The sequence below is a fragment of the Panthera leo genome, chromosome B3, assembly GCF_018350215.1.
Source record: "Panthera leo isolate Ple1 chromosome B3, P.leo_Ple1_pat1.1, whole genome shotgun sequence".
NCBI lineage: Eukaryota > Metazoa > Chordata > Mammalia > Carnivora > Felidae > Panthera > Panthera leo.
The window spans coordinates 100,144,221-100,160,030 of NC_056684.1; the positions used below are offsets into that span (position 1 = coordinate 100,144,221).

The 15,810-nt window shown below is 36.0% G+C and overlaps 1 protein-coding gene and 1 long non-coding RNA gene across 3 annotated transcripts in view; one reads left to right on the top strand and one right to left on the bottom strand.

Annotated features, from left to right (window-relative positions):
* Nucleotides 1-15,810, bottom strand: part of FERMT2 (FERM domain containing kindlin 2) — an 84,004-nt gene that overhangs the window by 40,783 nt on the left and 27,411 nt on the right. For both annotated transcript variants that reach the window (XM_042943257.1, XM_042943258.1), the window contains exon 3: nucleotides 9,626-9,859. In XM_042943257.1, the coding sequence (XP_042799191.1) occupies nucleotides 9,626-9,859 (234 nt within the window). The remainder of the gene's footprint in view (nucleotides 1-9,625; nucleotides 9,860-15,810) is intronic.
* LOC122222716 overlaps nucleotides 3,192-15,810 on the top strand; it is a 37,605-nt gene continuing 24,986 nt past the window's right edge. The window contains exons 1-2 of the long non-coding RNA XR_006203816.1: nucleotides 3,192-3,398; nucleotides 11,756-11,820. This is a non-coding gene — a long non-coding RNA (uncharacterized LOC122222716). The remainder of the gene's footprint in view (nucleotides 3,399-11,755; nucleotides 11,821-15,810) is intronic.

Genomic DNA, 15,810 nt, shown 5'->3' on the forward strand with positions numbered 1-15,810 from the left:
TATGTTCTATGAAGCCACATTACACAGATACCAAAAACAAAGACACCACAAAAAAAAGAAAACTACAGACCACTATCACTGATGAACAGATGCAAAACTCCTCAACAAAAACTACTTTCAACAATACATTAAAAGGATCATTCCCCATGATCAAGTGGGATTTATTATGGGGATGCAAGGATGGTTCAATATTCACAAATCAATCAACATGATACACCACATCAACAAAGCAAAGGATAAAAATCATATAATCATCTCAACTGATGTGGAAAAAGCATTTGACAAAATTCAACATCCATTCATGATACAACTCTCAACAAAGTGAGTGTAGAGAGAACATACCTCAACATAATAAAGGCCATCTATGAAAAACCTATAACTAATATTATACTCAGTGGCAAAAACTGACAGCTTTTCCTCTAAGATCGGGAACAAGACAAGGATGTCTACTCTCACTACTTTTATTCAACAGAGTACTAGAAGTTCTAGAAACAGCAATCAAAAATAAGAGGCATCCATACTGGGTACAGAAGAGGTTAAACTGTCACTATTTGCAGATGGCATGATACTATACACAGAAAATCATAATGACTTTGACACATAACTACTAGAGGTAATCAGTAAAACTGTAGGATACAAAATTAATACCCAGAAATCAGTAGTGTTTCTATATATATCTCAATAATGAAATAACAGAAAGAGAAATTAAGAAAACAACTCTACCTAATAACTGCACCACAAAAAATAAAATACCTAGGAATAAACTTAACCAAAGAGGTGAAAGACCTATACTCTGAAAACTATACAGTACTGATGAAAGAAACTGAAGATGACACAAACAAATGGGAAGATACTCCATGCTCACAGACTGGAAGAATTAATATTGCTAAAATGTCCATACTACCCAAAACAATCTAAAGAGTCAATGTAACCTCTATCAAAATGCCAACATCATTTTCACAAAAATAGAACAAATAGTACTAAAATTTGTATGTAACCACAGAAGACCCTAAATGGCCAAAACAATCTTGAGAAAGAAAAACAAAGCTGAAGGTATCACAATTCCAGATTTCAAGATACACTACAAAGCTGTAGTAATCAACACACTATGGTACTGGCATAAAAACAGACGCACTGATCAATGGAATAGAGAACCCAGAAATAAACCCATGCTCATATGGTCAATTAATCTGTGAAAAAGGAAGCCAAAGGGGGGGGGGGGGCAGCCTCTTCAATAAATGGTGCTGGGAAAACTGGATAGCTACATGTAAAAATAATAAAACTGACTACTTTCTAACACAAAAATAAACTCAAAATGAATTAAAGACCTAAACGTGAGATCTGAAACCATAAAAATCCTAGAAGACAATGCAGGCATTCTCTGACAATTACCACAGCAACGTGAAGCAAGAGAAACAAAAGCAAAAATGAGACTACACCAAAATAAAAAGCTTTCCACAGCAAAAGAAACCATCAACAAAACAAGAAGGCAACCTACCGAAAGGGAGAAGATATTTGCAAATGATTTATCCAATGAGGAGTTAACATCCAAAATATATAAAGAACTCATATAACTCAACACCAAAAAACAATCCAATTAAAAAATGGGCAGAAAACCATTTGAATAGACCTTTTCCAAAGACATACAAATGGCCTACAGATGCATGGAAAGATGCTCAATGTCACTAATCTCCAGGGAAACACAAATCAAAACCAGAATGAGATATCACAGAACACCTGGTCAGAATGGCTAAAATAAAAAAGACAAACAACAAGTGTTAGCAAGGATATGGAGAACAAGGAACCCTCATGCACTGTTGGTGGGAATGTAAATTAGTATACTCACTGTGGAAATCAGTATGGAGTTTCCTCAAAAAATAAAAAATAGAACTACCATATGATCCAATAATTCCACTACAGGGTATTTACCCAAGAAAAATGAAAACACTAACTTTAGAAGATATATACACCCCTATGTTTATCTGCAGCATTACCTACAATAGCCAAGATATGGAAGCAACCTACATCCACTGATAGATGAACAGATAAGGAAGATGTGGTGTATGCATATATATTCCACATTATATATCTATGTACACACACACAAACAGAATATTATGCAGCCATAAAAAGGATGAGATCATCCATTTGCAACAACATTATGCTAAGTGAAATAGGTCTGAGAAAGTACAAATACCATACGATTTCACACATATGTGGAATCTAAAAAAACCAAATCAATAAACAAACAAAAATCAGAATCAGACCTAATAAATACAGAGAACAAACTGATGGTCGCCAGAGGGCAAGGGGTTGGGAGGGATGGGTAAAATATGTGAACAGCAGCGGGGGATACAATAGCATCATGTATAAACGTGATGAATCACTATGTTGTACACCTGAAGTTAACACTGTGTCAACTATACTCAAAAACTTTAAAAAAAAAAAAAAAAGAAAAGAAAGATCTTGGGTATTAACAGTGGGAGAAGGAGTCCTTTTTGTTTTAATTCTTTTTTTCTTTTTGAGGTTTAACTTACATAAAATCCACAAATCTTAAGTGTATTCATGAATACCTGAGTAACAAACATCCAGATAAAATAGAAAACATTGGAAATTTTAATTTGATAGTCACAATAAAAAATCCAATAGAAGACATGTTAAGTCAGGTAAAAGAATCAATCCAACAACAATGCCTAATCAATTACTAGTAACAGAGAGAACAGAGAAAATAAAAAAGAAGAATTAGGGCATATTACCATGAAATTTCAACATGGCAGAGAAAAGAACAGATCCTGAAATTAGTTTCCAGAAGGGGAAAAACAGTTTACAAAAGGATGAAAATAAAAATTAAGAACACCATCAGGACTATTACTACCAACACTGAAAGCCAACACACAACTTAATAACACTTCCCAATTCTGAGGAAAAATAATTTTCAAACCAACAATTCTATCAAAGGACAAAATAATGTTAACATCTCAAAAATTTACATCCCATTCACTTTTTTCTTACTGTGCAGATGATACAGTCCACCAAAATAAGTGAACAAATCAATACTGGGGAAAATGCAAGGATTAAATATGAGAGAGGAGAAGACATTGTGCCTGGACGATGGTAAAGGGAAGTCCTGGAGCCATGACTACATACTTGAGACTAGAAAACATCCACTTCAGATTGGAGCAGGAGTACTGAGCGGCTTCAGAGTTTGTCTAGGGAAAAAAAAGGGGGGGGGGGGGAGGAAGGAAGGAGTAGATGATATCATAGAGAATGTAGAATACAGAAGAATCAGCAACTGATACAGGTTGAAAACTAAGCAAATGATAAACAAGAAGGCATATGAGAGGATAAAGTACACACTTTGGTTCACCAAGTAAAAATATACACCTTGTTGAAATAATGTAAGTAGTAATTATTTAGTCAAAAATTATAATAGTTATGATAAGGGGGAAAAGAAACATTTCAGCAAAAAGAAGTGAACAGATATCTAAAGCTGATAAAATCAAGAAATAATGGTATATTATTTAGAATTATGGAATCAGGGGCACCTGGGTGGCTAAGTAGGTTAAGCATCCAACTTCAGCTCAGATCATGCTCTTGTGGTCTGTGAGATCGAGTCCCACGCTGGGCTGGCTATGTGCTGACAGCTCAGAGCCTGCAGCTGGATTCAGATTCTGTGTCTCCCTCTCTCTCTGCCCTTCCTCCACTCACATTCTGTCTGTCTCTCAAAAATAAATAAACATTAAAAAAATTAAAAAATTAAAAAAAGAATTATGGAACCAAAAGTCAGAAACAACGAGTAGAAAGTGGCACTAATGTGAATAGGAGCTGGGGAGAAAGAGGGCAGAAAAGTGATTTTATAAGCCATTTTTTCTTTTTCACGTTTTAAAATTAGTGTTTAACATAAAGTGTAGTATTAGTTTCAGGAACAGAATTTAGTGATTCATCAGTTACATATATACCTGGTACTCATCACAAGTGCCCTCCTTAATATCCATCACCTATTTAACCCATTCCCCACCCCCCCAACCCTGTAAGTCCTTTTTGACTTTAACTCAATATAAAAGAAGCAGGAAAATACAACCCCTTACTAGCTATTAAAGGGGAAAAAAGAAACTAACAGAAGCAGGAACAGTCTAATTTATAAAAATACTTTTCATTTGGTATCCTTTTTCTTCTATCTGAAAAACTTCCTATAACCTTTTCACGGTTCAGGTCTGCTGGTGATGTCTTTCACCTTTTGTCTACAGAAGTCTCAATTTTTGTCTTCATTTTAAAAAGATTTTGCAGTTGGGTAAAGAATCCTAGGTTTTTTCCTGCAATAATTTTCAGATGTCTTCCTATTGTCTTCTGGTTCATGTAATTTCAGAGAAGTCCGTCACTATTCTTTTATTTGTTCTTCTGTATGTTTTCTCTGTTAGCCTTTGAGGAATTTATCCTTATTCTGGTTTTCGGCAATTTAATTCTGATGTATCCTGGCATAGTTTTCTTTAGGTTTATTCTGTTCTAGGATCATTGCATTTCTTAGATCTGTGGATTTATGGTGGGTTATGGTTTAAACCATCAGTTCTTCAAATAATTTGTGTCCCTTTCCCCAACTCCCATTCTTTGTGGGACTCTAGTTTCATGTATGCAGACGGATTAATCATTCTATGAGGCCAGCATTACTCTAATACCAAAAACCAAAGGCATTATAAGTAAACTATAATAGGCTAATATCTATGCAAAAATCTTCAACAAAATATTAGCAAGTAGATTCCAACAATGCATAAAAAGAATTATACATTGTGACCCAGTGGGATTTATGCCAACCATACAAGGGTGGTTCAACATCCAAAAATCAACATAATTCATCTCATCAAAAGACTAAATTTAAAAAAAAATCACATGATTATACCAAAAGATGTAAAAAAAAAAAAAAAAAAAAAAAAAGACAAGGTCTAATACCCATTCATGATTAAAATCTCAGTAAATGAGCATAGAGGCACATTTCTCAACCTGATAAAGAATACCTACAAAAACCTTTTAGCTAAGGACACACTTAATGGTGATAAAGTTGGAGGTTTTCCCACTAAGATCAAGAGCAAGGCAATGATATCCTCTCTTACCACCGCCTTTCAATATCTTACTTGAAGTACTAGCTAATGCAGTAAGAACAGCGAATAAAAGGTATACAGACTGGGACGGAGAAGACTGTCTTTATTCACAGGTATGATCATCATCCCTATAGAAAATCTGAATGCATCAACAAAAACTCCTCAAATAATTATAGCAAGGTTGCAGGACACATAGTAAAGGTACAAAAGTAAATTGCCTTCCTATATACCAGCAATGAACAAGTGGAATTTGAAATATAAAACATGATACTATTTTCTTAAGTATTTTTAAAAATTTTTTAAATATTTACTCATTGTTGAGACAGAGACAGAGAGACAGAGAGCATGCAGCAGAGGGGCAGAGAGAGAGAGGGAGACACAGAAACCAAAGCAGGCTCCAGGCTCTGAGCTGTCAGCACAGAACCCAATGTGAGGCCTTAAACTCATGAACCGTGAGATCATGACCTGAGCCAAAGTCGGATGCTCAAGCAACTGAGCCACCCAGGTGCCCCTAAAACATGATACTATTTACATTAACATACACAAAAAGAAGTACTTGTGTATAAATCAAACAAAATATGTATAAGATCTAAATGAGGAAAACTACAAAACTGTGATGAAAGAAATCAAGAAATAAATAAATGGAGAGATGTTCCATTTTCATGGATATGAACACACAATATTGTTAAGATGTCAGCTCTTCTCAACTTGATCTACAGATTCAATGCAATCAAAATCCCAGGAAGTTATTTTATGAATACCAACAAACTAATTCTAAGGTTTATGTGGAAAGGCGAAAGACCCAGAATAGTCAACACCATATCAAGAGAGAAGAACAAAGTTGGAAGACTGATGCTACATGACCTCGAGACATGCTATAAAAGTAACATAATCAAGATAGGGTGCTACTGGGGAAAAAAAAAAAGCAAATAGATCAGTGGAACAGAAATATAGTGCCCAGAAATAGACCTATATAAATACAATCAACTGTTCTTTGACAAAAGAGCAAAGGCAATACAATGGAGGAAAGATAATTTTTCAATATATGATGCTAGAACAATTGGACATCCACGAGTAAAAAATAATTTAGAACCAGACCTTACACCCTTCACAAAAATTAACTCAAAATGGATCACAGTCCTAAGTGTACAATGAAAAACTGTAAAACCCCTAAGTAACATAGAAAAAAATCTAGATGACCTTTGGTTTACTGATGACTTTTTAGATATGATGACAAAGGCATGATCCATGAAAGAAATAACTGATAAGCTAGACTTCATTAAAATTAAAATTTTCTGTTCTCTGAAAGAAACCGTCAGAGAATAGAAAGACAAACCAGACAGTGGAATATCTAATAAAGTACTGTTATCCAAAATACGCCAACTCTTAAAATTCAACAATAAGAAAACAACCTGATTAAAAAATAGGCCAAAGGGGGCGCCTGGGTGGCTCAGTTGGTTGAGTGTCCGGCTTTGGCTCAGGTCATGATCTCTCAGTTCATGAGTTTGAGCCCCATGTTGTTGGGCTCTGTGCTGACAGCTCAGAGCCTGTAGCCTGCTTCGGATTCTGTGTCTCCTTCTCTCTCTCTCTGTCCCTCCCCTGCTCATGCTCTGTCTCTCCCTCAAAAAAAAAAAAAAAAAAAAAAAAAAAGGCCAAAGACCTTAACAGACACGTCACCAAAGAGGATGTACATATGGCAAATGAGCATATGAAAAGATGCTCCACATCTTATGTCATCAGGGAAATAAAAATTAAAACAATAAAATGTCACTGCACATTTATCAAAATGGCCACAATCCAGAACACTGATACCACCAAATGCTGGTAAGGATTCAGAACAATAAGAACTCTTACTCATTGCTGGCACGAATGCAAAATGGTACAGCTACTCTGGAAGACAGTTTGGTGGCTTCTTAAACAACTAAACCTATTTTTACCATGTGATCCAACAATCACACTCCTTAGGATTTACCCAAAGGAGTTGAAAACATAGGTCCATACAAAAGCCTCCACACGAATGTTTATAGCAGCTTTACTTACTAACTACAAAACTTGGAAAATATCTAAGATACTCTTCAGTAGATAAGTGGAGAAATAAAGTGTGGTACATCCAGATAATGGGATATTACTCACTGCTAAAGAGAAATAAGCTATCAAGCCATGAAAAGATACGGAGGAAACTTAAATGCATATTACTATACAAAGGAAGCAATCTGAAGAGACTACATAGTGAATGACTCCAATTGTAGGATATTCTAGAAAAGGCAAAACTATGGAATAACTGTAAAGAGATTAGTGGCTGCTAGGGGTTGGGAGAGAGGGAAGGATGAATAGACAGAGCACAGAGGATTTTTAGGGCAGTGAAACTGCTCTGCATGATACTATGATAGACAAATGGCATTATGCATTTGTCCAAACCCACAGACTGTATAATACCAAGAGTGAATCCTAGTGTAAGCCCTGAACTCTAGATGATAATGATGTGTGCAGTGTAGGCTTATCAACCGTGCCACTCTGGTGTGGGATGTTGACAGCGGGAGGTTGTACATGTGTGGGGACACAGGGTAAATGGGAACCCTCTGTACTTTCTGTTCAATTTTGCTATGAACCTAAAACTGCTCTAAAAACTTCTCTAAAAAATAAAGGTTTTTCCCTTTTTTTAAAATTTTTATTTCAGAGAGAGAGCACGCGAGCGAGGGGCAGAGGAGGAGAGAAAGAATACTAAGCAGGCTCCACACTCAACACAGAGCCCCCTACATGGGGCTTGATCCCACAACCCCAGGATCATGACCTAAGCATGTCAAGAGTCGGACACTCAACTGACTGAGCCACCCAGGTTCCCCTCCTCTAGTTTTTTAAAACACAAGAACTTTAGATGGCTAATACAGATACGAAAACATACTTAGCTTTATAAATTAAAATGAAATACTGTTATTTTTTCACTCAAAGAACCAAACACTAAAACCCAACAATATTCAAGTGTTAGTGACATTTTGGGACAATGGATTTTCATATGTTGATGGTTGGAATGTAAACTGGTACAGCAGTCTGCCCCTTATTCATTTTATTTTCCATGGTTTCAGTTAACTGTGGTCTGAAGCAGATGATCCTTCTGACGTATCATCAGAAGGTCAGTAGTAGCCTAACTCTATGTCACAATGCCTACATCATTTGCCACACTTCATCTCATCATGTAGGCATTTTCTCATCACAAGAAGTGAAAATACAGGACAATAAGATATCTTGAGAGAGAAACCAATTCATAGGACATTTATTGCAGTATATCTTTATAACTGTTCTACCTTCCTATCTATTATTAATCTCTTATTGTGCCTGATTTATAAATTAAACTTTATCAAAGGTATGTATGTACAGGAAAAAGCACAGTATATATAGAGGTACTACTATCTGTGGTTTCATTCTTCTACCGGGGCACAAAATTGGGGGACTACTGTATAACCAACCACTTGAGAAACTCGTGCATACAAATACAAAACTGCAAAAAAACAAAACAAAACAAAAACACCCACAGAGCAATGGCAGTAACGTCTTGTTTATGGATATATGTACACACACAAATATGGATAAATTCATGTGCATGTGTGTGTTAATGTTTTTTTAAAAGTACTAGAGGAATACACAGTAACTTATGATACTGAGCTTTGTGAAGGGAAATTATGAGAATGTGACTCAAGAAGTTTACCTATATTATTATCACTTTTTAAAAGAAAGTTTTGCCAAATGGCAAAAATTTCAGGTATTAATTCTAAGATAACAGGAATTAGGCAATTTTTATATAATTCCTTATACTTTTCTGTATTTTATTTTTTCCAAAAAATTCCATTAAACATAAAAAAAACACTGTAATTTCAGTCATTAGATCAAAATAGTAATGTCCTAAAGCTCCCCTAAATCTATGCTACATCAGAATTATGTACCAGTGATAATGACAATAGTTCACATTTTCTCTGATCGTTGAATACCTTCTGTCATGACATAACTGGGTCAGCCAAAAATAATCCACATTTCATTTCAGAAGGCATAAAGAGAATTACTATAAGACAGTTCAAGTTGTAGACTGCTTAAGGAAGACAATACTCATAGTCATTTCCTTAAGAGCTGTGTCAGGACCTTCAGTGAAAGAAGTGACACAATCTGCCTGAATCACTAAAATCAAAGGGAGACTTACATGAAAGAAAACAATGCAAAAGCTACACTCTGAAAATAATGCCTTTTTTCTTCTCCTTCCCAAGAAATAAATTAAGTCATCAGAATGAAGTATTACATAATAATACATACCTGATACACTTCTAGTAAGTCAAGAGCCTATGTTAGACTCCTCCTGATCCATCTTACCTCAACAATTTATCTTAAAGGAATACAAAACTTTAAAGAATGAAGTGAAAAATGAACACACATATACAAACATAGATAGCTCACCCCAATCCCTATTCCATGAAATAAGCTAAGGGTCAATATCAGTCATATATATGTCACACAACTCATAATTTCAAGAAGAATTTAATACTTACTAAAAGTCTTACAGATGTCAGAAACAGCTTTGAAGACTCTATCAGAGAAATTCACTTTCACCTTCACATACTTCATGTTGGGAAGTTGTAGGCGGAGAAGTTTGTGCTGGGGGGTGAACTGAAGCTTGGCATCTGCCTGAATGCCGTACTTATCCAAGGTCCAATGTGTTTTAAGAAGCCAAGTTTTCTTCTTTTCCCACCAGAGAGCATGGTCAGACCAATCTTTTTTTACGTCTATAAAAAAAACAAGCAATAAATAAAACACTTAAAAAAAATCACTAAGATTACCTTAAGAGAAATTACAAGAGGAAAACTAAATTGGGTGTTTAATACAAGCAACTAATTAAATACTAAGTGTCTTTATGTGATAGGTACAAAAGAAATACTAAATAGCTGAGAAAACACCCTCTGCCTGTGAAAGGCCATAAACAAGGTAGCTGAGGCCATATACAGGATAACTAATAATGCTTACATCAGGTGCAATATGGGACACACAGCATGAAGAGTGACACTAGAGTCACTCAGAGAACAAGGAGAACCCTGGGGACTAGACTCGGAAAAATTAATGAGGTTGAGTTGGTAGGTTCTGAGCCCAGCTTTGAGGAATGGACACTATTCTGATAGGGCAGGTGAGAAGGCTGAGGTTTGTTTATGAGGCTGCAGATGTGTGCTGAGGTGCGTAAGGAGTACTGAAGAGTAAGATGCGGAATCAAAGTGAACAAAAACGAATATCCTAGGTGAAGAAGAGCATGCGAAACAAAACCCATGAGTAAGAGAAAACAACAATAAAACCCAAGAAACTATATCCCAACCATAAAGGCTGTCCCAAATACATTCCAAGTAACGTACAAGTTACACTGACCCAACTCCCTGCACCATATTTTGATACAAGCATAACAGAAAACATTAATACCTATTGAACTATTTTACAGCCTTCTGCAATTATAGTAGATGAAATCAAATTAAGGAATAAACACAAGATCTGGCTTCCCTCAATAAAGCAGATCATAACAAAAAACCTGCAAAATAAAATCCAACCTCAGCTAGTTTTTATTTTATTTTATACTTTTTTTTAACGTTTATTTATTTTTGAGACAGAGAGAGACAGAGCATGAACAGGGGAGGGGCAGAGAGAGAGGGAGACACAGAATATGAAGCAGGCTCCAGGCTCTGAGCTGTCAGCACAGAGCCCGACGCGGGGCTCGAACTCACGGACCGTGAGATCATGACCTGAGCTGAAGTCGGACGCTTAACCAACTGAGCCACCCAGGCACCCCTTCAGCTAGTTTTTAAATAGCAATGAAAGTAGAGACTTTTTAGATCACTTATGCATTGAAGTAGGAACTAAAAATGGGGACAGGATATTTCAAAAAAAGAGCAGCCAAACAAAGCCTTCCAGGGGAAGAAAAAAACCTAGAAAATAACCTTCTTGCAAGTAAAAACAAAAGCTATTATTATAAAAAGCTCATTTTAATACAGATTTTAAAAAGCATTGGTCAACTTTAAAAACATGAGCTTAAAAGCATATACTAGTATGAAACTTTTTTAAAAAAGGCTTATTTATTTATTTTTAAAGAGAGAGAGAGCACAAGCGGGAAAGGGGCAGAGAGAGAAAGTGAGACAGAGAATCCCAAGCAGGCTCTGTGCTGACAGCACAGACACGGGGCTCAAACCCACGAACGAATGCACAAACAGTGAGATCATGACCTGAGTCAAAATCAAGGGTCAGACACTTAACTGGGCCACCCAGGCACCCCAAATATGGAACTTTTTAAAAACACAACTTGTATACCTGAAAGCCTCATGTAGTAAAAAATAAAATTTCCACATTGAATATGTGCCTAGAAACACCTTCTCTAATGGTAAAACTTACATTACATGATTGAACTACTCATTGTGAAAGAAAACACGTCACAAGTGGAAAAAGACTTTCAATTCTCTAGGTGTTAAAAAAAAATCCATTAGTAAGTACTTTAATGGGAGAACTATAGTTATTTGCAAGATTATATTGCCATTTTGAAATTTTGGGAAATTTGGGAAAACCCAATCATGTTATTTGAAGTTTGGCTGTGGAAATATATGTAACTCCTGTCTTATAAGCACTCACTTGTATCTTAAATTATTTTCCAGCACAGGATTTGTCGATTAACTTTCAGAAACCGCAAATCTGATCCAGCTCACAGAAAATCACCAAGGTTGGGACCTTTTCATTTACTGTGAGATAAATTGTCACACGTTATAGACAGTTTACTTTTCTCTTCCTGAATAGAGAACCTAAGGCAGAAAAAGATAACCTGCAAAGAATGAACCGAGTTGAGTAAGGCTGAACTGAACTGAACTAATGATAGGTAGGCATACAATACTTTCTTCCCCATATCTCAGTCCATTCGCTATATTGTACTCTGGTGCCAATGTCAACCATTAAGGAAGCCTTATCTCCCACTGGGGAGAGAAGGGAAGAAAAAGCCGTACCCTACTAATTACAGCAATAGTCTGCAAACACAGACTTCTATCATTTGGGTTCCCCCAAAAGGCAAACCTGAGATGAGTACTTTGGGAGGAAGCACACTTGAGGGGATTAAGAACAGTAGACGGATGGAGAAAAGTCTATTAAGGGTTCATTGACTGCTGTGGATAACTGGAGTTCAGTCGTGCTAGAGACCCTCCGAGGAATTATGTAGAACATGCCTAAGAATTGTCCCCACTAAGAAAAGAGAAGCTGGGGTATCTAACCACTTTCTTGGTTAAAGACTACTCCCAGAGCCATTAAATTCCTAGTACTTTCCGGCTGTCATGCTGGCCACCATTCACTCAGGCAGAGCAAACTCACAAAGCCCCAAATATTTGCATCAGGACTTCTACAGAAAAACTTTGTAGGCCCCTGATGAGATGATAATCTCAACTTTGCATTAAGTAGTCTTCAAACTCTAACCCCAGAAACAGGTACATCCCCTGATCTTCCTCTTTTAAGAATCTGACCCTCCCCATCTATTCCACCTCCCTTTCTCACAACAAAGGAGCAGCCCACCTGCATCCATCAAGAATAAACGTAGATAAGATCCAAAGATTATGTACTAGACATCCTATGAGTAGACTGTTCACCTATAGAAGAAAATCTTATTGACTGGTAAGAGCACTCTTTTTTTTATCCACAGAAAATGTGATTAACAATAAAGAAAAATTACACAAAATAAAAGCAGAAACAGGACACCAAAAAAGATCAGAAGTGTCAACAGTGCACATGCCAAGAGACAAAAACCGAGAAAAGCAGGCATTCTGACAGCAAAAATAGTAGACATGTTGGAAGATGGGATGGCTGGACCCTGGGAGACTGTGACATAATGTTCAAACAGGATTTTTGGTAGCATTCTTAAACACCAGGAACCTAATTGGCTTTAATTATAGGGTAATTGCTACTACAGAATAAGAACAAACAGCATCCATAAAATATTACTTGAACAAATATCCACTAAACAAATACAGTGTGCCAGAGGTACTTTCTAGTACTACAGACACAGTGATGCTAAGAACAAAGTCCTGGCATCTTTGAAGAAGGCCAATATAGTAGAGGGAGGCAGTGAAGAAAATAGGTAGGAGATGACATCAGAGAACTAGTCAGGAGCCTTGTAGGTTATAAAGTGGTGTAACTTTTATTATGAGGATGAGAGAAGCCACTAGGGCAGGGGCTTTCAGCCTGATATTAGAATTATCTGAGCAACTATTCAAATATACTAATGCCTGGACCCAGCCCAAAGCATTCTTGGTGTGTGTCTAGAAACTGGTTTTAAGCAGGGGAGTGTTAAGTTTCAAAATCTTTACTAATAATTTTGAAGAAATGCAGAGGTACAGGTGTGCAAATTGAGAGTGACACTGAGAGACTGGGTAAGAAATTAATGTGGGAGTGGAAATGATGAAAGTCTGAGTGCAATGGCTGGGCAGTGAGGAAACAGTATTAAGGAATACAGAGAGCTTTTCCTGAGTATTTTGTTACAGTAAGGAGCACAATAATGGATGGCAGATGGACAGAAAGGGATGGCAAGTCCAAGGAGTATTTTTAGTTTTGTTTTTAAGAAGGGAAAGCTGTTACATATCATTTAAACAGAGACTGGAATAATCCTGTGAAGCTCAAAATACATTAATAATGACCATCATTCCTTAATTTGTTCTTCAACAGTCACTGTGTCACAGTTTGACTTCAAAACTTTTTAGAGACTTGACTGAGCTCTCTTAAATACGCAAAACAATGTTTTCTCACCTTCTAGAAAATCTTCCTTTGGTGTTGGCTTCGTATTATACTATGTATCCTACTTTGAAACTAAGATCTACACGTCAAGTCCCACAACTGGCTTGTGATATCCCCTAGGATATCACAAGAATATAGCTATTCTATTCAGAAGCAGCAAAGACAAATTTTATACACTGATCAGAATCCTGAGAAAAATGATATTATACCAATTGAGAAACATTCACCAAGGCAAGCATAAGAGCCAACTGTAAAACTGAACAAATTTCGTGTGTTTGTGTGTAAAGCAGTGTATCTTGGTGCAACAGCTCTTGAAAGTACTTAAGTTATCTAGTACATTACAGTACAGCTTGTCTCTACAGTGACAAGTTAAACCATAACATATGCAACTGTAACTGCCATAAACACTATGTGCGCAAGGGTAGATTTCACACAACACATATGTTTATATATTCCTCCAATTAAAGACTGAGTAGAAGCATAAAAACTTTATGTTGATTTTATTTATTTATTTATTTATTTATTTATCTATTTATTTATTTGAGAGAGAGAGAGAGAGAGAGAGAGAGAGAGAGAGAGAATGAACGAAAACTCAGGGGAGGGGTAGAGGGAGACAGAGAAAATCTTAAGCAGACTCTATGCCCAGCATGGACTGACTCGGGGGTTAATCCCAAGACTGTGAGATCATGACATGAGCTGAAATTAAGAGTCAGACACTTAAACTGACTGAGCCACCCAGGTGCTCCCATGCTGATGTAAAAGTAAAATGGACATCTATAAATAATTCTGAATAAATAATGAAAAGCAAATGAAAATGCTATTGATTAGTAAAATAATGGTTTATTGTTTTGTGTGGTATTAGATTTATAAAGAAACGTTTGCATAATCTAAAACTTTAGAACAACTTTCCATGTATGTAACTCCCTTCTACATCAAAATCTAGGCCCTGCACCAAGTTCAAAACAAACATTTCTGATTCTTCAGAATGGCAGCCTTGGTGTTTCAAACACAGCATCAGACAACTGAATGTAACACACACACACACACACACACACACACACACACAGGAATAATCGGCCTAGTACTTGCCACACATGGGAGGAGTTAGCAAGCATCACCATAAAGGGACTTGTTTTATCAGCATTATAAAACCATTCAAGGGGTAGATCACGCTCAACCACGTTCTAATGGTCAATTTTTCCAATGTTACAATTTTCAGTTATATTCTAGGTATAGTGTAACCACCTCCTTTTATTTGGTATATTGTGATTTTATTTATTTTTGTATGACTTAAAAAATTAAATATTTTTTAAATTGAGAAAAATTATAAGAAAACTTTTTACAACTCATAAAATTTTTACATAATTCAAACTTTCATATCAGTTACAAATATGGTACAAAGACCTTCCCCCCCCCGAACCATTCATTCATTCATTCATTCATTCATTCATTCATTTTACCCTTTTAGAAAAGTTTATTTATTTAATGTCTACACTCAATGTATAGATGTACAGGGGCTCAAACTCATGATCCCAAGGTCAAGAGTCACATGCTCTTCAAACTGACCTGCCAGGCACCCCTATTTAACATATTCTTTTTTTTTTAAATTAATTTTTAAAATTTTATTTTTAAATTTACATCCAAGTTAGTTAGCACATATGGTATACTGTGATTTAAAATTTTTTATCTAGATAGTCAGAAGCAACATACCACAAATACAAACCTTCTCAGAAAGAAAACCTAAGGGAAAATATACAATAAAGTCACTGTTTGTTTTCCTTTTTTAGGGGACAAAACATTATTCATCAATTTTGCCTTTTTAGTAATTTTTTAGAATTCAAGAACTATTTTTAATTTCGTATACCCAATAAAGGTCTTCTATAATAAATTTTATTAGTATGTGCTGATTTTTCAAAATATTTTGCCAACACTGAATAATGTA